General features: G+C 40.8%; 1 protein-coding gene across 2 annotated transcripts in view; it reads right to left on the bottom strand.

Annotated features, from left to right (window-relative positions):
• ALDH1A2 (aldehyde dehydrogenase 1 family member A2) overlaps window positions 1-26,102 on the bottom strand; it is a 135,898-nt gene that overhangs the window by 50,157 nt on the left and 59,639 nt on the right. For both annotated transcript variants that reach the window (XM_034660919.1, XM_034660920.1), the window contains 6 exons: window positions 21,246-21,350; window positions 20,928-21,068; window positions 17,946-18,075; window positions 5,815-5,876; window positions 3,688-3,816; window positions 3,448-3,561 (listed from right to left, as the gene is read on the bottom strand). In XM_034660919.1, the coding sequence (XP_034516810.1) occupies window positions 3,448-3,561; window positions 3,688-3,816; window positions 5,815-5,876; window positions 17,946-18,075; window positions 20,928-21,068; window positions 21,246-21,350 (681 nt within the window). The remainder of the gene's footprint in view (window positions 1-3,447; window positions 3,562-3,687; window positions 3,817-5,814; window positions 5,877-17,945; window positions 18,076-20,927; window positions 21,069-21,245; window positions 21,351-26,102) is intronic.

Genomic DNA, 26,102 nt, shown 5'->3' with positions numbered 1-26,102 from the left:
AGACTCTTAACTGCAGAGAACAAATAGATGGTCCCCAGAGGGGAGGTGGGTAGGGGGCTGGATGCTGTAAGTGATGGGGATGACGGAGGGCACTTGTCATGAGCACAGGGTGATGTATGGAAGTGCTGAATCACGACATTGTACAACAAGAAACTAATATTACAGTGTATGTTAACTAACTGGAATTTAAATAAAAACTTAAAAATAAATTAGAAATAAACTTAGGTCTCACCTTTCATTACACATGCAAATAAATTCCAACCAGATTAAAGACTTAAGAACAAAACTAGGAAGGTACAGAAAGACAATGTTAAGGACCATCTGCATCATCTTAGAAGGGTTTCTTTAAAGATGACGGGAAACCTAGAGGCCATGAAAAGAACGAAAGAAAAGACTACATGCAAATTTAAAACTTGTGCATGGCAAACAATTCTATTCTTTAAAAGGTTAAAAAGCAAAGAACGGAGAATATCTGCAAATCCTCCAAGGAACAAAAGATTAACATACTTAATACATAAAGGGACTTTATGAATGAAATCATCACTCTAACGCATTCTTGGTAATAAGCAAATTAAAACATAAACATCCTTTTATTTTATAATTCCACTTCTAAACTGCATCTAGCAGAGTGTCTAATATGTATATAAACAAAATTTATCTTAGATCTCTGAAGATTTTCATTTCGGTAGTCTGTGTCATGGGGAAAAAAAGTGAAAAAAAACTCCCAAAACCCTGAAGTGTACATTAGTAAGGTTCTATCTTTTATTTTTTTAAAGAGTTTATTTATTTATTTGACAGAGCACAAGCAGGGGGAGCAGCAGGCAGAGAGAGAGGGAGAAGCAGAGTCCCCACAGAGCAGGGACCCCAATGCGGGGCTCAATGTGGGGTTCAATCCCAGCACCCTGGGATCACAACCTGAGCCAAAGGCAGAAGCTTAACCTACTGAGCCACCCAGGTGCACACATTAGTAAGGTTTAATTGAACCATGACACACTGATGCAAGAGTATGCTATTCAGGGGTGCCTGGGTGGCACAGCGGTTAAGAGTCTGCCTTCGGCTCAGGGCATGATCCCGGCGTTATGGGATCGAGCCCCACATCAGGNGGCTATTCAGCTATGAAAATGAATGAAGGAGATCTGTAAGTACTGACACATAAGGTGCTATATCTCATTTTATATATTACGATCTCATTTTTATTTAAAAAAATATTATACGGTAGAAAGCCCTTAACTGGCTCAATCTGGACCACTGACTGGTTAATTAACGGATTTACTTATTTTTGAGAGAGAAAGAAAGAGAGCATGCACGCAAGTGGGGGGAAGGCAGAGGGAGAGAGAGAGAGAAAATCTTAAGCAGGCTCCATGCCTAGTGCGGAGCCGGACGCAGGGCTCAATCTCATGACCCTGAGACCATGGCCTGAGCCGAAACCAAGAGTCGAACGCTCAACTGACTGAACCACCCAGGCTCCCCATGACTGGTTAATTTAAAAAAAGGTTAAAGCAGGGAAATATCCTTAGATATTTCATTTTAATTTAAAAAATATGAACATTCATTCTTTAGTCTTTGGATATGGAACCAAGGACTTTTCTTTAATTATGGGTTTACCTTTCCTTTCTGATGAAACCCCCTAAAATACTGTTTAAGATTTCTGGTTTCAGTTTCTTTAGAGTGGAGTGTAGACTTAAAAATATTTATAAAGCGAGCCAGGTGCACATTGTGTCTAGGTTTATGTTTTGCCCCAAGTTCTTATCATTCTCTTGCCCACTCCTCGTTGATTGCAGCTTTTAAGGCATCTAGTCTTTAGCAAATCTTTTCAAAGTGCTAGTCTTAGTTCAAATAGGAACTATAATTTCCTTTCACACCCACATTTTGGTTTATATGTTTCATTAAAACTGCAAATTATTAAAACAAGTACAATTAGAATAAGAGGTTTGGAAACAAGATTAACTCTTTATAAACCTAACACTCTAGAATCTCTAGCTATAAATTAACACTCAGGTTTATTAACCAACCTCTTCTGAAACTTTTTAACATGAGTCCATTTAACCCAGTATCATTAACTGCATCTGCTGATACAGTCAAGCCCTTCCTCCCGCGCCGTTCAGTGTGGGCATCTCTAGCATGTGCGGCCGCAGAGACTCACCAGGGGCTGGTCTGCGTTGACATGCGCTGTAAATGGAGACTACACGCCAGATTTCAAAGACTTCGTGTTGAGAAGAGAATGCAAAATCCTGTGACCATGACTTGTTATTTTGACCCTGAGCTGAAATGTTATTTTGGCAATACCGGATTAAATAAAATATATTGTTAAAATTAATGTCACTTGTTTTAAAACGTTTTTAATGTGGCTAATAGCAGATTTTAAATTACAAGTGTTGCTCACTGATTTTCTGTGAGGCAGCACTGTTCTAGATCTGCCAACATCCTTCGTTAAAGGGGAGGTCATCCGGGAAGTTCTGCTTAAAACAATGAAGCAGACTCTTCTTTAAAATCATCTCCGTTACCTGAGTCCGAGACATGTAGAGTAGTAACATTTCAGGAGAAATCCTTCTAGGCAGACTTGTGACTCTTTATCAAGGGTTAATAGACTGTGGCCCTTGAGCCGAATTTGGCCTACTGTCTATTTTAGTATGGCCTGCAAACTAAAAACCACTATTGTGTTTTTAAACGATTGGGGTGGGGGAAGAATCAAAAGACAATATTTTTAAGATGCGTAAAAATTATATGAAATTTGAATCTCAGTATCTATAAACAAAGTCTGATGGGCCTGCAGCCGTGCTCAGCTCGCACATCACCTATGGCTGCCGCTTCCTGCCCCACGAGGTCAGAGTGGGGTAGTAGCAGCAGAAACAGTAGTAGCTGCAAGGTCTCCAGGATCTACTCGCTGGCCTTCTCCCGGAAAAGTCTGCTGCCCCCGCTTTTTCTCAACCCTTGTGGCCCATGGGCATAGTTAGATGCCCACTACATCCACGGGGTCTGGTGGAATAGCGGGGAGACAGAGCTGTGTTTCCATTTTAATCTCTACTAGAGATTAGTTTGGATTTCCAGCTTCTTAACCTGCTTCTGCCATTAAAGTCCTTGACTCAGAAAAGTGTTTAGAACCCCAGCTTCTGGGATAGATTTTGTTTGTTTCTTTTTGCCTCTGGGAAGTGTTCCTTTTATTTCAAACTATAATAGGGTGTTTTTTTGTTTCGTTTTGTTTTCTGGGACAGGTTTTCCACGATGGCATCACGAAAAACACTCCAAGATCCGCGCCATCCATAGGCCAACGCACAACTTGACTTTGACATTCTCGAGTGTTCTAGCTATGACACCTTTGCCACCGTTTGAGGGCTTGGGTACTCACTGCTCTTTAGGCGTCCCGCCTAGAGATGACACATTCTGTTTTCTTTCAAATCCTCCACTCATTTGCAGGACTGTTCTCACCACGGCTTCTCGGGTACCTACCTCAGTTGACCCTGTGAACGCAATCTTGTCTATGCCAATGTGAGAAGCTATTGCTGCCCCAGCCGTTGGCCCGTATCCTGGCAAAATATTGATGACTCCCGGCGGAAAGCCAGCCTAACAAAACAGAATTGGAGGAGATGTGGCTTGTGAAAGCTGACGAAGCACATTAAATCGGATATGCTCCAGTAGGCCCCGACGACTAGGCGAGTGGGAGCCACTCCTCAAGTGAGTTTCCCTTACCTCCTTGATGAGGGCTCCCATGTAGAGCGCGCTGAGCGGTGTTTGTTCTGCCGGTTTAATAACTACTGTATTGCCACAGCAAAGAGCTGGAGCAATTTTCCAAGCAAACATCAGCAGGGGGAAGTTCCACTGAAAGGAAAAAACTCAAGGTTGATAAATGAAAAAATATTCCTCTACGACTTTGTTTTCAAGCTGTGCCTGCTCAGATTTCTCAGACTAGTCCTCAACATAAATCTTGTCTGCCACAGAGTAGGGATGTTTGGATATTTTAATTACTTCATTAAGAAGAGAAGAGAGGACTGGCCTTGAAAATCTCTCCTTTTCTCTCGGTTCAGCAAATTACTATATCGCAACCACCCACCAAAGGAGATCTCAGGGTGGAAAGGGAGGCTCTGTTTTTTCTTTGTTTTGGTTTGGTTTTTCACTGTTGTCATTTTATATGTTTTTAAAATTAGACTTTGGTTCCAGTAAGTTGTTGTGTATGAAAACTTTTTCTTGCCTTCGTGATTTTACACCAGGAGTTTCAGATGGGTTTGAGAGAGCTCTTCAGTGTGGAAGAGCTGGAAAAGAAAACTCTGGCTGTCAAGTCAACATGTACTTCAAAGGACTGCCTTTTCTTTACATACACGTATTGTCACAAAGCACACGAAGACGAAAGAGAAACTGCATCGACTGATGAGGACGCAAAATTTTTCATTTACTTCCTTTCCATTGCAAAATTAACTAATGGGAAGCTGAGAAATATAGAGGAGTATCTGAATTCAGGGCCTAAGTTAAACTGATCTAAAAACGATATTGAGTTTGTGTTGTCACATAAGCACAGGGGTGAACCTCAGTCCTATCAGGTGTCATTGATAATTTCATTAAGAAAGAAAACAGAAATCCTGGTCCCCTGGCTTCAGCCCTTGACCACAATGTGTTTCTGCCTGAAGCATCTCAGCTGCCACCCTTGAAAGATTCTCACTGGCCCTGGCAAGCTTGCAAAAATATACAAGTGTCTTGCCTTCACCAAACACCCAATTTCTTTTCCCCTTAGTTGTTTATAAACTTGGGAGTCCACAGTGATGTTTTAATTCCATCTACAGTATATAAATCTTGGAGTGCGGTAATTGAGCCGGAGTTGCCTGACAAGTGGCTCTTGTGCTGTCAGTGAAAGCTGGAGCTCCGAGCTTGCCTCTGGGGAAGGGCGAGAAGAGCAGGTCTGAGTTCCTGCGGTGAAGGTGACGGCCTCGCCCCTGGCCTGGTCCAAGTGGGACTTCCCTAGGTGGGTTAGGAGCAGAACGTAACCCAACCTCTCATTGTCTGTTTCATTCTCTAGTAAATTTCACAGAAACCCACAGCTTGCTGATCACTTAAGAAAATACTAATACCTCTCAAAATTCTTTGCCCCCTCCCAAAGCCAAAGATGACTTTCTCCTATATTTTGGAAAGAGCACACTTCTTGCCTCTACCGTCAGAGTTTAATTTGAGCCGCCCCTGAAATCCCTGCCAGAGTGATTAGCTAGATGATGTTTTATACAGTGCCAAGGCTGTGTATGAGAGAGGGGGGTAAAAAAAAGACAATGTTTAATGTTCCAATCCAAACACTAAGCACTACATCTATTTCCCTTTACAAGACATACAACAGCCCGGCATGGTTTCAATTATGACCGTGACGTTGGTTGTACTGCTGTGTCTTCTGTACAGTCTTCTATCTAGATTCTTGTGAAAAGAAACAGTGGGAAAGAATGGGATTAAAAGACCATATAAAACAATATGCCTGGAAAGATGGTGAGTCATAGTTCTAAAAAATAAACAAGCAAATATAACAAAGCATTCATTTTCCATAAGCAGAATGGACATCCATAACCAAGGGCAGGTTATTAATACACTGGGCTTTGCTTTGCTTATTTTAATCATGAGAATTCCATGGCTTGAGAACTCAACTCCTGGTAACGGAGCCGAAACCCTATTAACCTGTTCAAATAAGCATTTGCGGGGAGGCTGTTAAAGATATGTCAACAACATGAGCTCCATCCCCCCCCTCAAGTAATGGAAAGCATACCTCGCTGAGGTTCATGTTTTAAGTATCTTTAAGAGAACTGGTTCAAATGAAAATAAATAGGAGGCGTGAGGACATTCACTCACCGGGATGATCTGTCCACACACTCCAATGGGTTCGTGTCTGGTAAAGGTGAAGTAATCTCCATCTGAAAGAAATGCGCACGGTCACTACCAGAGAATTAGGATTAGAAGAAAAAATGTAGAGGGAGAATTTGGGTGGCGATGCAAACACCAGAAATAAAGTTGAGAAAACATCCTTCTCAACCATGTAGGAAAGCTGGTAGAAGAGCTTATCACTCGGCACAGGGTGTCTCCAGATATGGTGCCCGGACAGCCAGAGTACTGATGAGGGGGCCTCGAAGGTGAAATGAAGGACAAGTTTATGACACTAGAAGCAGTCTTCTGGGGAGGCGGGGGCAGGGGACAGGTGATGGGAGGAGGGGGGCTGGGAACTGGAAAATCATAAACACTCAATTTTATGTTAAGTGCTAAAATGATGCTTCAATGTACCTCAACATGTTAAATAACTTTCTGAAGTATTTAAAAAAAAAACCTAAGTAAAACGCTACTGGGTAAATTTTAAATGGTAGAGGCAACTAGAAAAGGTGAGTAGTACAGTAAGATCTTTTTTATAAGTGAATCCAGGCGTCGAAATGCACTTTCTGTGTACTGGGGGAACAGAGACACGTCCGGCCCTCTTTCAAGAAGGCAAAAGCCTACTTCAAGGTAGATTCCATCAAAAACCCCAAAGACTCTGCCCTCAAATTAGCCATGGAAATAAGGATGATGATTTAATAATCTTATTTTCCCTATAGGAGCAATAAGCAATTGGAATAATTACCCAGGAAATCCAAAACAAATTTTTCTTTAGGAAAATGCCATTATGTTAACCTGAATTATTTTATTTTTAAATTTTTTAAAGATGCATTATTTACTGAAATAGTCTGTTAATGAATATTTAGATTGTTTCCAGTCTTTTGCTAGTATGAACAATGTTGCAATGAATTATTTCATCTTTATGTATGTGTACGCATATATTTTTGATCAATTCCTTGAGGTAGAATTGCTGAAGGAAAGCATATATTCATATTAAGTAGTAATAAATCTTTTTGACCTGACCTCCCTAGGTATTGTATCAACTTGAACAGCCATCAACAATGTGTGATAGATTCCGTTTCAATACACTATTATTTTTTTACATATTTAAATTTTGTCAGTTAACATATAGTGCAATATTTGTTTCTGGAGTAGAAGTCAGTGACCCATCACTTACATACACCCGGTGCTCATCACAAGTGCCCTCTTTAATACCCATCGCCCATCTAGCCTACCCCACCCACCTCCCTCTATCAACCCTGAGTTTGTTCTCTGTCATTAAGAGTCACTCATGGCTTATTTCCCTGTCTCTTTTTTTTCTTTCCCCCCTTCCCACATGTTCATGTTTTGTTTCTTAAATTCCACATATCAGTGAGATCATATGGTATTTGTCTTTCTCTGACTGACGTATTTCACTTAGCGTAATACATTCTAGATCCATCATTGCAAATGGCAATATTTCATTCTTTTTGATGGCTGAGTAATATTCCTATATAGGATTTGATATAGAGATCATGTTTTGTCTGAATTATTGGAAATGATTAATTGGAACAGCCAAAGAATGGCCTGTTCTTAGCATATGGCACTACAATGCCAGTACTGGACAAAGTCTTTGTTTTTCCCTCAACTGCCAACACTTTGGCCACTTCATTCATATTTGTTTTCTATCTCAAAACCTGTCCGCTGGGGAAAGTGAAGACCTTCAGTTACTTCTCCTGAAGAGCATGAATCTTAAGGATGGGGATGAAGTGGGGACAGGAGGACTGCGTGGGTTGGGAGAAGAGAAAGGATGTGATTGTTTATTATTGTCTCCCAACACAACTAAACCACTCCTCTTTGTCACACAGAACTGTTTTAATTAAATTAAAAATTAGGCATTTTAAAACAATTAAAGCTCTCTCCCCTTCCTGGACCTCTTCCCAGAATTTACAGCTATCTGTTGCTGGTGTATTTTTTCAAAGAACTTTTTTTTTCACATACAAGTATATGTAGCATCCTTTTATTCCTTCCTCCGGCTTTTTAAAAAATATAAATATGGCCATATTATTCACAGTCTTCTACATTTTTTCTCACTCTTCTTCCACATATAGCTTACACATTTTTTAAACTGCTGAATGCTATTCCACTGGCTCAGTAAATACTTGTAACTGCTATAAACTGTCCTGAGGGACACAGAGATTGCTTTCAGTTTAGACTATTATAAGTAATGCTTTAAACATGATCATTTTGCATTATCTTTGCATATCTGTGGAATTTCATGGTCAAAGTGTATGTGCATTTCCCATTTTGATAAATACTGCCAAATCATCCTTCAGAAAAGTTACACAATTTATAATTCCAACAAATACATGGTATTTTTTCCATGTTTCGTATGTTTCTCTTTAACACTGGGGCTTTTCAAACATTTTATAATTTCAGTTAACTTGACAGGTGGAAAATGACAACTTGTTTTGATTTGTGTTTCATGATAGATACATGGCATGAGTATCTTCTCATGTTTACTGGCCATTTGCAATTGTTTTCTTCAAATTTATATCTTTTGCCCTTTTTCTATTGGGTTATTCAACTTTTTAGTCATTTGAAGAACTCTACGTACGTACATTAAGGAAATAAGATTTTTGTCATGTGCATATGCAAAAATTTTTCCCAATATGTGCCGCCCATCTCCAAATTTTGTTTAATGACAACGCTTTAAATGGAAGAAATTAGGAAATAGCATTCAACAACTGTAAGAAGGAAATTATTTTAGGGTATATCCCCACTAAAACAAAAGTAGCCCAGACGTGGAAACTGTCTATATAGGATGACAATAAGAAGTCTGAGTAATACTTTAAAAATCAAATCAACTATCTCAGCTTTGTATGCAGACAACTCAAGAATTTTCAGATACCATTCTTTACAAAAGTACAAGTTACTGTCCTTTTTCAACTTACAATCTCTGAAAAGTTTTTTTTTTTTTTAATATCAATACCTTTTACTGCTTCTCTTTTTGCGTGTGTGTGTAAGATGTAAATGTGATGTCAGTCTCTTCTACCCGGAAGGTGTTTCATAAGGAGCAATAACCCTGATCAAGAGGCTAGACGGTTTCATTTGCACAGAAATCATCCCAACTCAAGTGTAACTTGGCTAAGGTGACGGCCCCGGGTGCCTCAGCACAGGTGACAGAATCAGAGTATCATGTCAAGAGGGGATGCAAACAGGCTGAGAAAAGATGGGGATCTGGGCTGAAGAACCCCACAGGCGTTTACTGCGGCAGCACATGTGGGAGGCTGGACCGATTCGGAGGAAGCATGTCCCCCCTCTACAGTCTGATGGCTGAAGACTTTAGTTGTATTACTTATATAATTTCCAAAGTTCCTGAAGAAATGAAAGAGAAACAAAATGTGGGCGAAATCTTACAAGGCTGACCTCATAAGGAATTGAACTTGACTCCATAATTGTGTCCCAAGAGAAACATGGGGAATGAACACTTCCTTGGATAAACTGTCCACAGATTTGACACTTGGCTAAAGGCTGACACAAAGAATGGACTGAAGAATCTTCCTTCTCTACAGCTCCTCTAAGCAGGAAATAAAGAAACAAAGGGTACTCTGGTGCTTGAACTCTTCCCCCAAAGAATCCTGTGTGGAAGAGATAAAGGGGCCCTGACCTTGAGCTCAGTCTGTATTCTCATCTGGTTAGTGAAGACGATTCTGGACACCCCGAGTCTGACCAGGGGTGCCGGGCAAACATGAGAACTATGCCTTCTAGGCATACCTTTGGCTAGGGCTAACGGCACCACAGAGGTCCTCCAAGCTACTCTGACCCTGCCCTGAATCCCACCAAGCTTCCCCACTAACGTTACCGCAAGGCCACCTTCATAATTTTCATCACATCCAAGTACATCACTTACTCTGTTACTTAATAATCTGTTAAATCATCTTTTAAAAAATACGTAAAAAGCTACTTGTTAGCCTCACCTTAGAAAAACCTATGAAACAACAGGTTTCATGAGCTAGCAATATTGTCTTCAAACCTAATAATTAAAATGAAGAATGTTCACTACTTCACCGCGTAGAATAATCCTGCACGTTCCAGTGCCATGTGGTATGCTACTGGGCTTCTCAAATTGAAATGTGTATATGAAGCACCTGGACAGCTTGTTAAAATGGTTTTTGAATCAGTGAGTCTGGGGTAGGACCTGAGAGTCTGCATTTCTCCAAGCTTCCAGACGATTATGGTGCTTCTGATCTACGGACCATGCTCCAGCTAGCGAGCTTCAGAGGACCCAAAAGAGCAAAGAGGGTCCACGAGGATCGTGAGGACCCACAGCTGCTTCACAGCTGCTGACTTCATGTCTGTCTATTTTACTGTTTGCCTCCCTGATGGCTCTACTGATCTGCCTGAAAGAAGATTAAGTGGAGGAGAATCTGATCAACCTTTTAACTATTTTAAAAATACTAAATTAAGAACAAAAACATGTCTTTCTATAGAGCTTAGCAAACTATTTTGACATTATCTCATTTCATGCTCAAAACAACTCTATGAAAAAAACATAGGGTAACAGTTATTATCAGTATTTTGTAAGTAGAGAAAAAAATGGCGCAGAGAGGTTAAATCTAAAGTGACTTAACTTGATTAAACCAAGTTTAATCAAGACTTGAATCTGGGTCATCAGATTTCAAGTTCATTGCCCTTCCAAATATATTAAAGGCTCTTCTGTGAATAGAGGGTTGGATTTAGGCGGATATCACAAATCACAGAACAGCAGTATGACATCTAGGAGTGCCAAGGAGGGAAAAAATGACCACCCTTTTGTGAAGAGTCAAGATGATTCTTTGAGGACTTTTTATGTGGACACAGAGAACTCACATAAATTGCAGTATGTAAGAAAGAAAGGGAACACTGCAGATCAACACCTCCTCCCCTCAGATGGGGCAGCCTGGGACTAAGTGCCTCTCTCCTCTTCATGGAAACAGAGCCAACTCCAAGGGTAACAGAGTGTTACTTCTCTATCTCTCTCATATACCTCAGATGCTACAAAAAGAGTACTCTTCTCTGCCTAAGAGAAAATTACAGCCCATTTCCCCACCTTTTATGCTAATAATGTGCTCTAAATATGGCCAGATAACTTAAAGGGTATTCCCTTCATTTCTCTAGCTTTGTGCGGTAGAGTGCTTCAGCTGAATATAGAAAAAAATCTTAGGGCCCCTGGCCCCTGGGCGTCTCAGTTGGTCAAGCATCCGACTCCTGATTTCAGTTCAGGTCACGATCTGAGGGTTGTGAGATTGAGCCCTGTGTCGGGCTCCGCACTGGGCATGAAGCCTGCTTAAGATTCTCTCTCTCCCTCTCCCTCTGCACCACCCCCTCTAAAAAGAAAAAAAGAAAAAGATCTCCACCCAAACTCAGATACTGTTTTAAGGCTATGATGATCTTAGGTCTTCTTACCAAATATGAGATATTACAGGAGAGTTCAGACTCAGCAAGAAAGGACTATATTTGATGAGAATACCGGAAAAATGTTCTGGATTCCAAATTCAGAGCCAACAAGTAAGATCATAACTATGGTGGAGAAAATTAAAGAAGAGATGAGATACCAAACCAGAAATACAAAATCACTCATGTAGGAATTCTCTCTCTCAGCCTCTTTTCTCTTTCACTTAAAAAAGTAAAAAATACAGGGTAATCAATACCACTCTTGAAAGGAGTTCAAGCTCACCCAGAGACAACTTCTCTGACGTGTTTTTGTATTTGAATTTTTACAACTCATGAAGAATATAAAAAATCTTACAATTAAATACATTATTATACCATGAATCTGGTTGACCTATGGATCAAATTTTATTGACTATGCGTAAATTGAGCCATTTCTAGAATTATATTAAGAAAAACCTTTGACCCCTAGAAATGATTAATAGAGTAAGCCTCTTCTGTATTTGGGAAATGTCAAGCCACTGTTCTATGTTCTTGATGGGAACTTGTCAAACTACACAGGAGAGACAGCAATTATTTAGTTCGTTAGAACAACATCATTATTTGAATTATTCCTCCAGAGTTATCCTTACTTCTTAAGGCAGAGCTTATCATTGCTTGAAAGAATTTTTCTACAAAATTTTTATTCTCATAGGAATACCGGCCACTGGCACAGTCTCTGCATGAACTTGAGTATGTTTAGACAGTATGTCAATAAAATCAGAAAAATCTGAAATGTGCCAGAAATTGAGGAGGAATGTATCTAACATGGACTTCAGGAAACAGCTTCCAGTTACAATACTAAGAGTATTTCAAGAACTACAGCAGGGGCGCCTGGGTGGCACAGCAGTTAAGCGTCTGCCTTCGGCTCAGGGCGTGATCCTGGCGTTATGGGATCGATCCCCACATCAGGCTCTTCTGCTATGAGCCTGCTTCTTCCTCTCCCACTCCCCCTGCTTGTGTTCCCTCTCTCGCTGGCTGTCTCTATCTCTGTCGAATAAATAAATTAAAAAAAAAAAGAAAGAACTACAGCAAATTTTATATACTCACTAAAAGTGAGTTTATTTAATAGCATAAAATTCTATAACACGATTCAGTGAATGGAATCTCTAGTCTGTGTTTCGAGGAGTTAGTAACCCTCGTGATGACCCCAGTATTCAACAGTTAGACCAGCTACACTGAGTTATTCCATCATGCCCCCGATTAAATACCTACGTATTCTGACACTGAACAGACCTCACTGAACATTTACAACTATAATGACAAACCCTATAAAGGCCTATACAAACACTGAGACTTGATGTTAGCGTGTGATGGTCTAACACTGTCCTTCCCAAGAGTCTGCTAGTAGCTTCTCAGAGGTTAGATCACATGTTCCTGAGTCAGGAAGATCGCTTAGCTCCACCACTGCTCCCCCACGTGCTCTGGGAAGAAAGAGACTTCTCGGCCTCTGTTTCTTTGTCTGACAAATAAGTAGACTGGCCTTGGGACCCCTCAGGTCTTTTTTAACCCTAAATTCTCAAAGAGATCACATGGGAAGCAGACTTCACAACCTCCTGTCACCAGCATTTCAGGTCCTAGGAAGGACCCTGGGTTCTCCGTAGGTGGACTGAGCAAACAGCCCCTCACGCCCGGTCTGAGTGAACGAAGGACCTCAGCACACAGTCTCGGTCAACAACACTAAATTAGACTGAGCTGCTGAAGGCAGCGCCTTATGATTTCAGTCAATGTCTGCACCTTTTTAGCTGATTCTTCAGTTTAAAAGGTAAAACTGAAAGGGGGGGTAGTGGATAAATAATTACATACGATCTGGGTAGATTTTTTAGCCTTTGCTATTGGCTAATGTTTCATAAGGCCATTTTCGTGTCAGAATTCAGCTTAAAGCACAGATGTTTTCCCTGCTTACATATCACAAAATCAAGAAAATCAACACTTGTTACAGAGAAAAATCTTAAGTCATGTAAATCGCTTAACCTCCATGTCTCCCTCGGTAAACTGAAAACAAGCTTGGATGCTTCCTCCATCACAAGGAGTCTGTGGACATGAACAGAAGCAGAAGATTTTGATATAGGTTAAAAATAATCAAAATGGGAAAAATAATATTCCCCCTGCAGGGCTGCTGTGAGATTAGAGATAATATAATGGCACAAAGTGATCAATAAATCACAGTAATGATTTTTATTTATCAGCATAATTAGATGGTGCCATAGTAAAAGGGTCAAAGCTTAGGATTTATGGTCCGAAAGAACAGTTCCATTGAATACCACGGCAGGAAATAAAAACCAGTGTTGTCAAGTGAACAACACTGAGACCCTTGTGAATCACACTGATATTGCATGACTCCGTGATAGTGTCCGACTGTGGGCTTTGCGTGAGGGGGAATGAGGAGGGCTGGGAGAAGTCCTCAGTTCAGAGGGAGAAACAGCTGTCCAGCAGAAGGTTCAAAGTGCTCATGCCATGACCTGTTTCTCCTCTTCTCAAATATTCTAAAGAGGGGTTACAGTTCAGGGGGAGGGGAAAAAGCAGGTCCTTGCTCTAGGTATCGATCATATAATCAAAGTGCTCTCTGTAAACTGCAATTTTGATCAAGGCATTTGTCTATTTAAAAGACTTCAGTGACTCGCCACAGCTTTGAAATACAGCTTGTAGCATGCTTTACGAGGCCCCCGAGCCCACCATCTTCTCCACCTGGTTACGCCGTCAGACCCACCACCACACCATCCTGTCCACCTTCCATTCTCTGCACAGGCTACTGTCACCACCCATGATGACCCTACCTCCATCTCACCGAACTATCCTTCAAGGACCATCCTGTACATCCCACCGCCTTCTCCAGGAAGCCTTAATACCCAGTGAGGTGCCTCTCCTACGGCGTCCCATTGAACTTCATGATGCCATAGCCGAATAAGCCACACTGTATTGCAATCACTTGTCTACCTTGTTTTTTTTTTTTTTTTACTGTTCTTTGACCATCTTACTTACTCACCTTTGTATGTCCAGTGCTTTACACAAGACAGGAAACACAGCAGGTGCTCAAAAACAAACAAATAAAACACAACAAAACAAAAAATCTGTCGAATGAATGAATGCATGAAGGAAAGACTGAATGACTGAGAAGCTGAAGGTGATGCCTGGGAGAGGAGATGGAGGAATAGCTCTCTCCCCGTTACAGGGCAGATCGCCCTGCCTCCCAACATGGGAAGGAGTGAAAGAGACAAGAGCATAATTCCCCCTACTCTCTTGGGTCTTATCCTTTAGAGTCAGAGATACTAAGCTGGATGAACCATACGATGTCCTTCAATGAAAACGAAGTGATCCATATTAAAAAAAAAAAAAAATTCCAAAGGTTTACTTTTTATGGGTGACCAGACAGAATGGTACTTTTCATCTCTGTCTTTCCTCCAGAAGCAATGGTTTGGTATTTGCTGATTCAGTGTCCAAGCCAACTTTACAGAACACAACTACCATGAACAACAGGAAGCAAAAGTCTGTTAACCTAACCATCCGCAGAGGATTAAAGGCTTCACCAGGGTGACTGGCCTCTTCATCTTCCTGTCCTGCTGAGCCAGTCTCCATAAGAAGAGGGACCGTAATGGCTTAGGCAGAGAGAGACTCGGGTTTGAATCTCCGGCCTGCCACTTACTAGCCACGTCACCTTGTTCAAGACGCTAAACCCTTGCTGTCTCATTTTCTTATCTGTAAAATGGGTACAATACCTTTTAAAACCCAATCTGCCTCACAGGCACACACACAGAATCACACGGGTCCTGTGGGTGAAAGAACACTTTACACAATCAAGTACTATGTAAATAAAAACTACGTTATTCCTTTATATTATAATTCCAAATGTAAAATTAGGGTATTTCACAAAGAAATGTACGTAACACAATAAAGACCACATGGTTAAAGACTAATAAGCTTCTTATATTCCAGATTTCAGTGGAAAAAGCCAAGAATACAGGGACAAAATGAAGCTGATGTTAAATTATGGACTTACAAATGACAAACACAAATGGATTGACTGAACACATTTGAGAACAAGTAAGTGAATAATGACGACCCCTCCCCTTTCCCTGATCTTCCCCTATCCCCTCACCTGGGTTCAGTACAGCTAGATTCCTTAAGCACTGAACTAGCCAGAGGGGCCAAGGAGCTGAATTCTCAGAAGCCTACAGGCAAGAGCAACTGTACCTAAACCTGGAACAGAGAGGAAAGCTGCCAAGTTCACCTTGCCTCCAGCCTTCCCTGTTCTGCGGGAGGCACCGCAGTGAGAGCTCTTCCACCTCAAACGCCCAGCCACCTGAAGCGTCCCTCACCTTGTATCCCTCTAAATGCACTTTAAGAAAAATTAGGGAAATTAAACATTCCTTAGGACTTAAGAGAATTCCTCACTTTTCTCCGTCACGGGCTGAACACCAGTTTGTCCTTACAGGTGAGAGAGATGATTACGGCAGCCTTTTCGAAACCCTGTGTTTCTAACTCCTACGTCAACGTCCTCAGGCTCTCCAAAGAGCATCAGATGGAAACAGTGAGGCCTATGCACCAACCACCTCTTGTCAGATGAAGTAAAATAAAGCATCAAACATCAGAGACTTCAGGAAATCTTCATCTAATCAGGGTTTTCTCTCCCAAGAAAGCAAAAGAACACTAAGACATTTTTAGGCCAAATAGAGATGTACGTGTCCAGCCTTCTGTTTTCATCTTATTTCTTAAGATGTTTGTAAATCATAAGAAAAGATTTAAATGCCCCAAACATATTTGTTTTAACAGTGAAATGGCGGAGGAGGAGGGGCAAAAAACTCAGGGCCTTTGGTCTTGGTCTTGTTTATTTACCTTCCTGCACTGTCATGGGGAAGCCAACCTAAAAAAGCTGACCCATGTTCTGTTTTGAACAAAAATTTTAATTCCCAGGCCCTCCAACAGGTATGCTCATACCACATAGTAACCCTGCTCCACTCCGGCTGTTCCTAAATCCTGCCAGTGATGCTAGACAGAGGAGTTCTGTAAAATCCTCAGAGCCAGGACTGCACTGAGTCTGACATTCTCACAGAGCAGTCTTCTCCATCCTGAACCTGCTAAAGAAGGAAAACCTCTGGATGGCACAGAAGAGTGCCTATGGCTGCAAACCCATTTTCTAAAGACTAACGGTCTGCATGCTGCCATCATTCATGGAGGTAATTTTAAAATAGACTGAAACAGACCTCTGAAGTCTCTTCTCCACTCTCACTGCGACTGCTCTACTTGGCCCATGCCTGAGTGAAGCGTCACAAGAGCCAGCTTGGCTGGTGCTGGCCTCTGGATCCTGTCCTCGCTGCTCAAGGCAGAGAAGCCCTTGCACAGGTGGCCGCCGGCAGCTGGGCAGGAATGCAGAAGCTCGGGCCCCACCCCCGATATCTTCTGGCGGAAGATGCACTTGAGGAAGCTCCCAAGTGATACAGACAGGCGTCAAAGCCTGAGCAGCACCGCTCCCAGCCATCCATCTGCACTGCCAGCCAGCCACCCCCTTTTCCGGTAAAGCAACACTTGACTTAGGAAGGCCCAGCCCTACCTTCCACTCCTCCTACTGTGCACGCGGAAAGCAGTCTATTCCGGAACACAAAGGTAGAGAGTACCTGGCACAGCACTTAGCAGCCACTGGGAGCCACTCAAGGAACATGTGTTTCCCTTCCTTACGTCTGTTCTCCGCTACCGACATTCTCCCATCTCCTTCAGCCGATCCCTTTCTTCTCATGGTATCTCTTCCCCCAGAACCTAAAATGCAGGAGCTAGTGAAGTGACTCGCCAGGCTCTAACGTCAGACTTTCGGCTCTACAACTTACTTTGCCGGCCAATTAGGAAAATTACTTAGCTTTACTAGGGCCTCAGTTTCTTCCTCTGTCAGTGAGGATGCTGATAATACTGCCTATCCCCTGGGGGATAATACCTCGGTCTGGTAGCAGCTATCACTAGCACTTGCTGAGCAGGTCGGGACCTGTCCGCGGACGAGCTCAGTTTGGACGCCTCCCCTCCCCTTTACAGGACCACAGCACTGAAAGCCAAGCCACATGACTCAGCAGCTAATTGTAACTCTCCCACAGAGGTCTTTGTTTCTGATGTGGGTTTTATCCCCTAACCTGGATCTTGAAAGAAAGGATGGTTGTTGTTTTTACACATTGTGAAAGTAATCCGTGGTCATTACAGAAAATACAGACAAGTATAAAAAAGAGAAATAAATTATCTACCATCTCACCACTAAGAGACAATTGTTAACATTTTAGAGTACTTTCTTCCAAACACATAGATCTCATGTTTCAGGAGGGGAAGGTCAAGTCTTAATGTTGGTGGAATTTTCCCTGACTTCCCCACGTCTGACACCTCTCCGCATCCCCAGTGCCTGACAGAGAGCAGTGCTGAGCGCTTAGCGGCTGACAAGCCCACCTGCGCCTTAGCTGATCGCTGTATGGGTGGAAGTGGCTTGCCACTGCACTCATGTGTGGACCGTCCACATACAGAAACAGGGATGCTGTCAGAGTCGGTGATGTGTTCGGTGATGTGTTCGGTTCTTCCGTTCAAGCTGCTGTGAGTGTGCTCCTGTCTGCTATGGGACATCTGTTTGTGTTTTGATGGTGAAAGTGTGTTTTCTGGTGGAGCCCCACATTCCCCTTTCAATGTACTCAGATATCACATACCTACAGGAATGGTCATCCCGTGAATTTTATCAGCCCAGCCTGCGTAATACCGAAGGGTTTTGATGACCCCCTGCAAATCCACGTAAAAAGCTTGCAGGAACGGTTTGCCACCATTTAGGGATTCCATGGTCTGTAGGAAAAGAAATGGAGAGAGCTTTCTAGTGATACATTAAATAATTTCTGGAGCAGAAGAAAAAAGGAAGAGAGAGGATATGAATGAATATGAATAACGATGCGTACCTGGTCAACTCTGACTTCCCAAATAAACAGATTTTTAGCACTGCCAGCTGAGTTTAGCTCCTAGTAAAGACCACAGTGATACGTACATGCATATTCTTGCGCCTGGGTGTCTCCAGGAACCACTACCCCAATAATACATAAACATGACATTTCTCCAACTGATGATAAAGAAATGTTCTGCCTGTCAAACCAGCTTCTGTTATATTAATGATCAGAGCTGCGTGGGGATTTTTTGGAGTCTACGCCAGTAATCTGAATCCATAAAGAGAAGCGGGGACATGGGCTTTTATGCTACTGACGAGAATATAAAACGTTTTCCACTGCTGCCAAGACTCCTGCTGAGAACTGGAATATCCACAATGCACAGCGAGTTTATTTATTACCATCAAATAAACAAGATCTTCTCTAGGGAAGCTCACACTTTAACAACTCCAGGGCTGGTTTTTTGTAAATATTTATGTTAACAACCATTACCTATTAATAGGGAAGTATCTGGTCCATTTAATAAAAATAGACATATTGAGCAGTTCTAGATTATAAATGTTACTGTTTGAATGACATATTCCTAAACTGCTTAAATCTGTAGCAACAACTAAAAACTCCAACTGAACACACTGAAATGAGAAAAGAGTATTTCAACTTGAGAAATATCAAATGTGGTACAAGTTTAACAAATTAAATAAGCAAATACATATGTTTATAATCTCACGTCCTTCTCTGTAAGCACATTTTATAACATACTGGTGTGAGAATGACTCGAGTGCTGACAAAACTAAAATGGAAATATTCTCCATTTGAGGACATAAAGATGCAATTACTTACATTGCAATTTACCCACTTACGATGTGTAGAAGATGGGACTCGTTTTAAAAGATCACATTGCTTATCACTGCATATTGGCTCATCTTTATTAAAGGGAATCAAATTATCTCCCAGTCTTTTTAGGACATTTATATACTTGTGAGATGGGCATTACATTCTCCATGCAGCCAGCACACAGCCCAGTTCTACGCAGCGCTGAGGGAAGCAGAGTCAACAACCAGGATCTGGGCCACCTAAACGGTCCCAATGAGCTGTTGACAACAGCCAAATTCACCTGTGTTTATTTTCAATTAATGATGTGTACTTAGATGAGGTATTAACTTCGCTCTCTTGTCAGGAGCTCCCCTATATTTCAGAGGCTATTGCGTATTAAAACTTACTCTCTCCCATGGCTCAGAGTGTTTAAAAGGAGAAATATCATTTAGGTGTAATGGCAAAAGAGAATTGATCACAGTGAGACAGAATGTCAGAAAAAGCACGGCATTTGAATTTTATGACGTGAAAATATAATTGCAGAAATCAACGACATCATTATCTAGTACATATCGTTAGTGGAATGTTGTAAATATTGTGTAGATTTCACTCAATTAAACAGACACTTACAGACCATCCATGTGCTCCCCTCTCTCCCCCGCCCCCAACTGTATATGTGCGAGGAACTGTGCTGGGATTACAAAAAAAGAAGTAAAATAGAGTTTTCAGTCGTAAGGAAATTATAATCCAGTGAAAAGCATATAGAACAGCATTGCCCCCAGGTGTTCCAAAGTATTCAGTTTTGCACAGGATTGACTGATCAGCCAGAGAAGCAGTGTTGAGGCTTAGGTTTCAGTGTCAGAAACAGTGAGCAGGGCTCCCCAGGGTCTCTCACATGCTCGGTGTCTTGTGAATATCTGAGAAGGAGTTACTTCACCGTGGAACACCTTGTTCACAAAATGCATTTCCTTGAAGTGCCAGATTCGAAAATGTTTTTATAGAAAAGTAAATGTTACATACAGTCAGAGTTCCAAATCATCTCTGTAAACGAATTCATTTTTGTTCCCATCCTATGCACAGATCCCTGAAGGGGACGGCTGGAAGGAAGAGGCATGGCAGAAGTGACAGTGACCAAGCCCAATCGTGCCCTGCTTTCCAGCGCAGAGGGGAGGACACGGTGTTCAGGGTTTGAATGCCTGACTGAACAAGGACGTCCTCAACATTAATGGATCGATCACCTGTGGCTTACTGAGGTGGCGATCCCTGGCATCAGACACAGACATTCCCAAATGGTTCCAGTTTCCTGGCAGTTTATATTTTCTAAGAAATTGACTTTTATTTAAAAAGAGCAAAAACAAACAAACACAGACACTAGTAAGAGAGAGGAAGTTCCTTAGGTGAGAAAATGCTTTAGGGGAAAGAAATGTTGTCCCCGGCTATCTCTCCTTTTCACTGGTTCTAGAAAGTGGCAGGAGAACAAAGGGAGCGGACCTGTTACGGGAGGCCCTCTGCTTCCGAAGGACTCTCTTTAGTCAGGAGAGGTTAACTCTGGGGAGCAAAACAAAAACAGTCCTATTTGATTCTCAAATGAATCATTTGGAATTGGTTTTCTGCAGGCTTCATGGTGACTCCCCTGTTGCTGAAGGGTTTTTGTTTTGTGTTGTTGTCGAGGGTGGGATACGGTTCGAAAGGAAGGCAGGGAGGTCCTGACCAGTCTTGGGGAGCTAATGTTTTATTCCTCAGAAGCGTGAGACTCTCAGCTGGTCTTGCACTCCCCCGGTTGACCCCCAAAGCCACAGCCCTCTCGTTTTTCCCGTGTATTAGGAACTTCTCAGCCTGTTCCCCAGGTCCGGCTTCACATCACACTTTCGGAAAGACTGAGGAGTCTGCATTTCAGTGGAATGGTAAATTCAGGGTAAAGACTCAATGTTTTTTTAGGCTACTTACTGCAAGAACTGCCCTGTCTCGTTCCACCAAGTCTGCAAGCTTGTCCAACAGACGGCCTCTTTCTGAAGCATCCATCCTTCTCCACACTGAACCAAGAGAGAAAGCCAGGCGGGCTGCCTGCACCGCTTTGTCTATGTCTGCCTGTTAGAGAGGAAGAGGCACAACTGAGGAGAGGTCACGCTCCAAACAGAGGAAGAACCACCTGCTTTCAGGAAAAAGGGGATGAACGAGCATCAATGCTGGTGTCCGGAGAGCATTAGCTTAGAGCTCATTGTGTGAAGGCAGTTACAGAACAGGGGACTTTTGCTAAGGACATACCTTGTCTGCTTCTTGGACTTCACACACCTGCTCTCCTGTGGCTGGATTATAGACAGGGAACGCTCTCCCGCTCTCTGAGTTCTGCCACTCGTTGTTAATAAAAATCTAAGGGAGCAGACAACAGAAGGGGACCGGTGAGATGGGTGATAGGAAGCCAACCAATGGCCAAGTATTACGGAAGTACCGTGAGAGTAATATTTGTTCTCTGTGTTTGCTGGCCTATAAGTGAGGTATAGAGTTTGAAGCATTACAAGAGACCCCCGAAGAGTATGCAGTCCAGCCTCTCCAGGAATTCAGGAATTTCCTCTATGATATTTTTACCTCAAGCTTATCCAAAGATGAAATGTACTTCTTACCTTTGGTGAACCTCCAACCAGTGAGAGAGTCAAACAAAGATGGAAGGACAGAGGGTCACATACATACAAACAATACAGTAAGGCTGAGAAAATAATTACTGATTGTCCAAACTCTGGCCAATATCCAAAAGGAGTGAACAAACTAGTAGTCTTCAAGCTTTAGATCCTAGTTTCTCTGTCAGAGGCATAAGTAACTTCACAAGGGAACTTGAAGGGTGCTGGAATAAGTAAGCATTCACTTAATTTATAGTCAGATCCTGAACTGAGCAATGACTCTGAGCAAACTAATCAGTGAGTTAAACAAGTTAGACGTGTAAATCCAAGTTAGATTTCTTTCCCTTTGCTGGGTAGGTTACACAGCTCGGCAAAGGGAAGAGGCCTGTCTTTCAAACTGGTCTCTCAAGGATTTCTTAAGACTGTTGGTTTCCTTGTAAAGGAAATGGAGATTCTATTAAAATGGCGAAGAGACTAACAGCTCAAAAAATTATTCAAGTTAATATCTCAGAAGATTTGTAAGAAATGAGTTGAAGAAAGAGAGAAAATACAGGAAAAGAAATGTAAAAATTTTTATTGGTATTAAAGAGAAAAACCCAAACAAATTTTCTCAGACTATGAAAGCTCGAAGAATACACAAAGATATTTTACTCTATAAAATTCATAGCCTGATAATGAAAATTTCTGAACTTATGAGCCACCAGTCAGTTTAAAATAAACACAATGAGAAACTGATTTGTTATTGTCTGCCATTTTAATAGTCACAGATGAGGCTAATGAGACTTGATCTATTACTTTAAATACCAAGTTCTAGATTATTCCAAAGCTTTATTTTTCCTTGATTTGATAAAACAATGAGCCTGTGTTGAAGGAGCCTTCTTTTCCCGAAGGTTTTTTTTTAAGATTTTATTTATTTATTTATTTATTTATTTATTTATTTATTTATTTATTTAGAGCAAGAGCGGGGGAGGTGCAAAGGGAGGAGGACAATCTTTTTTTTTTTTCCTAAGATTTTGTTTGTCAGAGAGAGAGAGAGAGAGCAAGAACACATGCTCACAAGCTGGGGGGAGCGGCAGGCAGAGGGAGAAGCAGGCTCCCCACTGGGCAAGGAGCCCTACATAGGATGCAGGACTCAATTCCAGGACCCTGGGATCTTGACCTGAGTGGAAATCAAAGAGTCGGATGCTCACCTGCCTAAGCCACCCAGGAGCTCCCTGAAGGCTTTTTAAGATAAAGGGGGAAGAAGCCTTAATCTGCATAAGTACTTAATTCATATGTAAAAAGCACAAACACCGTGACCCTGTAATTGCATAACATTTTAAATGTACAATTTATAAACCCGTTTAATGTAATGTATTCATTTATTCAATAAATACTCAGCTACTTCTAGAAGCAGTACAGGCAAAGATGACTAGCAGTTCCAGCCCTCCAGGGTCTTCCAGTCTCTAGTAGTTCATTAAATATTAGCAACAACCCTAATGGCAGGATTTTATTATCTCTACTGAAGATGGGAAAGTTGAGAGGATGGGAGGTGAAGAGTCTGACAAAGCAGGTCTCGTGGCTCTGAGTCAGTCCACAGCTCTCTCCACTACAAATGAGTTTGCAGGATTGCTCAGCCCAAAGAAACACAACTAGTTAGTGTCCAAGCCTGAATCAGATCCATAGTTCTTGGACTCCTGGTCTAGTTCCCTTTCCACTCCGCTTAACAAACTTCCTAACAGCTCCCAGCTCATCAGATCTGCATACTCCTTTGAAACACGCTATGATCTCTGCGGAAACAAAGGGAAAAAATTAAGAGATCAGTTTCGCTTCTAGAGCATTGTCAGGTTTAAGGAAGATGGGTCTTGCCAGTATTTCTTATTCTCTTTATTCACGATTTGAATGAAACTTCTTAATCTTTTTAATCCAATTCTAGTTTTTAACTTCAGTACTGAGCAGTTTTAACTATATGTAAGAACTGATATTTCATGACTTTGATTGATTCTTAGAGGTCTTCCAAAGATCAAAGAGAAAAATTACTTAATTACTTAATTTTAACAGGGTAAAATTCATTCATTCTCTTACTGCTTTCATTTAGGTACATGGATCATCTTATGAATTTAAGATACATTACAGGACCTTAGGGATCTTTCCCTGTATCTTGAAACATTTTGCTATTTCATCATTCTAGGAATTATCCCATTATCACTCATCATTTATTTCCAACCATGCTAAAAAAAAACAAAACAAAAAATTATAGAACTGCCCAGAAACGAATAAATAAGTATAACAAAACTATCTCATCATTCTTCAGTTTTCTTATTGTGCTGTCCAAATGAATGCAGCATCTTTTGAAAGCACAAACAAGAAGTCTGGAGATACCATCTTTGTCATATTCTTTTTACCTTTTATGGAAAAGCTGGGAATTCAGAATGTTTCATCTCAGCCCACATCGGGAAGGAGAAGATTAGGAAAGAAAGGTATTTCACAATTGTAGATGAGCCGGCAGATGAAGGCAAAAAGACAGACACACACGTTGGAGACGCTGCTGATGAGGGTGAAGTTGATCATCTAAGCAAAATCTTGGACTACGAGTCTTTAGGATAAAAAGTAAATTTTCTCAAACTCAAGAGTCAAAGAGCAAACAAGATATTTATAAATATACAAAGAAAATATGATATTCTAAATCAGTCATTCAATAAGATCTTTAATTATTTACTATTTTGCAACAAGAACATGGACCGTCCTGTTTCGCCAAAAGCATGTGTGACAATTGTTTTAACTTTTAGGATATTTGTAGGTAAAATTTACTCGATATGACTCATAAATGGACAAATGCTGATGGTAGGTGTATATTATAAAGATGACTGGAAGAACAGATGTTATGTAGAAATAAAAAATTTCATTGTATTGATCAATTTGTTTATAAAACTAAAAATGGAAACATTATGTAATTATGGAGCAAAAAGATAGCCATCGTCTTTCATGCAAAATTATGAGCACTCAAAGTTTTCAATACTATTACATGGTGAAAATGCATATGTAAGATGTACCAGAAGTAATGGTAAGCCATAACCTATTAGAGATGTGTTTAAAATCTGGAATCAGTACTTATGACGTGAATATTTCCTATTTCATACACAATGGCTGATGAGCAGATGGCTACATTCAAAGGCCCTTGCCCATTTCAGGACAACACCTCCAAACACTCAGTAAAATATGGAGAAAAAAATGATTTGCTATGTTTAAATTCTTTGGTTTCACTATCTATTCTTACTTCTGTAAATTTTTCATAAAATAACTTAAAATTTAAAAAACATGAAGAGTCCATTGGACCTAGATGGTAAAACGGGATGACTATTTTTCCTGATATGCTGAATGTTAAAATATTTGGCATTTTTACTAGTTATTCTTTTTGTAGACCTAGCCTTATAATATGACATTTAAAAAGCTTGTACTGATAACTTTGTTGGTACACAGGCTGGCAAAAACCCCTGATACTTGGAAGGTTTCCACCTTCTCTAGGCAATTTCAGAAGTTTTCTTTGAGTACTATCTAAAGTGTTCTTCCCTGACCAGGGATCACAGGAGAAATCATTTATTCCATGGAAAACACAATATAATCCTGGAATATCGTGATGCTGGAAATCAAGTACATACTCAAAAACTGTTGGAGACATAACAAAAAGACACAGGAGCCAATGTGAAGGGATTCCCAATAACCAATACTGGGATAATTTAAGCAACACAGTAAATAATGATAGCAATGGATTATCACCCATAGAATGAAAAAGGCGCCCAAAAGCCCATAATGACACAAATTTTTTAATGACTATGTAAGTGGGAATAAAGTAAATCTCTGCTTCACAGAATTCCAACTAACAGCTGTGAAGGAATGATGGAATTAGAAAATCACCATTTGTCAAATACCACAGTAGTAATTGCTGGTGGCAAAAGTCATTAATGGATGGTAAAATCAGCAGGTAAAGTATAATGAAAGATTGTATGTTTTTGTAGTCTCAAAGTATCTTCCCTCAAGACACTTATTAATTACAAAGGGAAAAACAGGAACTTTATGTTGGAGAAACTTGGCAGATGGCACCTTAATCAAGCAATCAATGTTAACATCACCAGTAACAGGACAAATTATTATTGACATTTTATTGCTTGTTCGAACAATAATTAAAAAGCTGTGTCGAAATCTCTTCCTTTGGTGGTGGATTTGTCAATATATTCCTTAGAGTCATCATTTTTATCTTTATAAATTTTAGGTTATTTTATTAGTGAATATAAGTGCCTAACTATTAAATTCTCAGGTAAAACATAACCATTTATCAATTTGAAGTGGTCCTTTTCATTACCAATAAAGCTTTGTGTCTTATAGCCTTTTTTGTTTAGTATTAGTAAGGCTACCTAAGCTTTTCTGTATTTCTGTAGTATTTCCCTGATAGACCTTTCCCTATCCTTTTACTTTCAACTATGTCTTTATTATTTTGCTGTGTCTCTTTAAATGATATATGGCTAAATTT

The sequence above is a fragment of the Ailuropoda melanoleuca genome, chromosome 5 (genome assembly GCF_002007445.2).
Source record: "Ailuropoda melanoleuca isolate Jingjing chromosome 5, ASM200744v2, whole genome shotgun sequence".
Lineage (NCBI taxonomy): Eukaryota > Metazoa > Chordata > Mammalia > Carnivora > Ursidae > Ailuropoda > Ailuropoda melanoleuca.
This window is presented reverse-complemented; position numbering and strand designations above follow the sequence as displayed.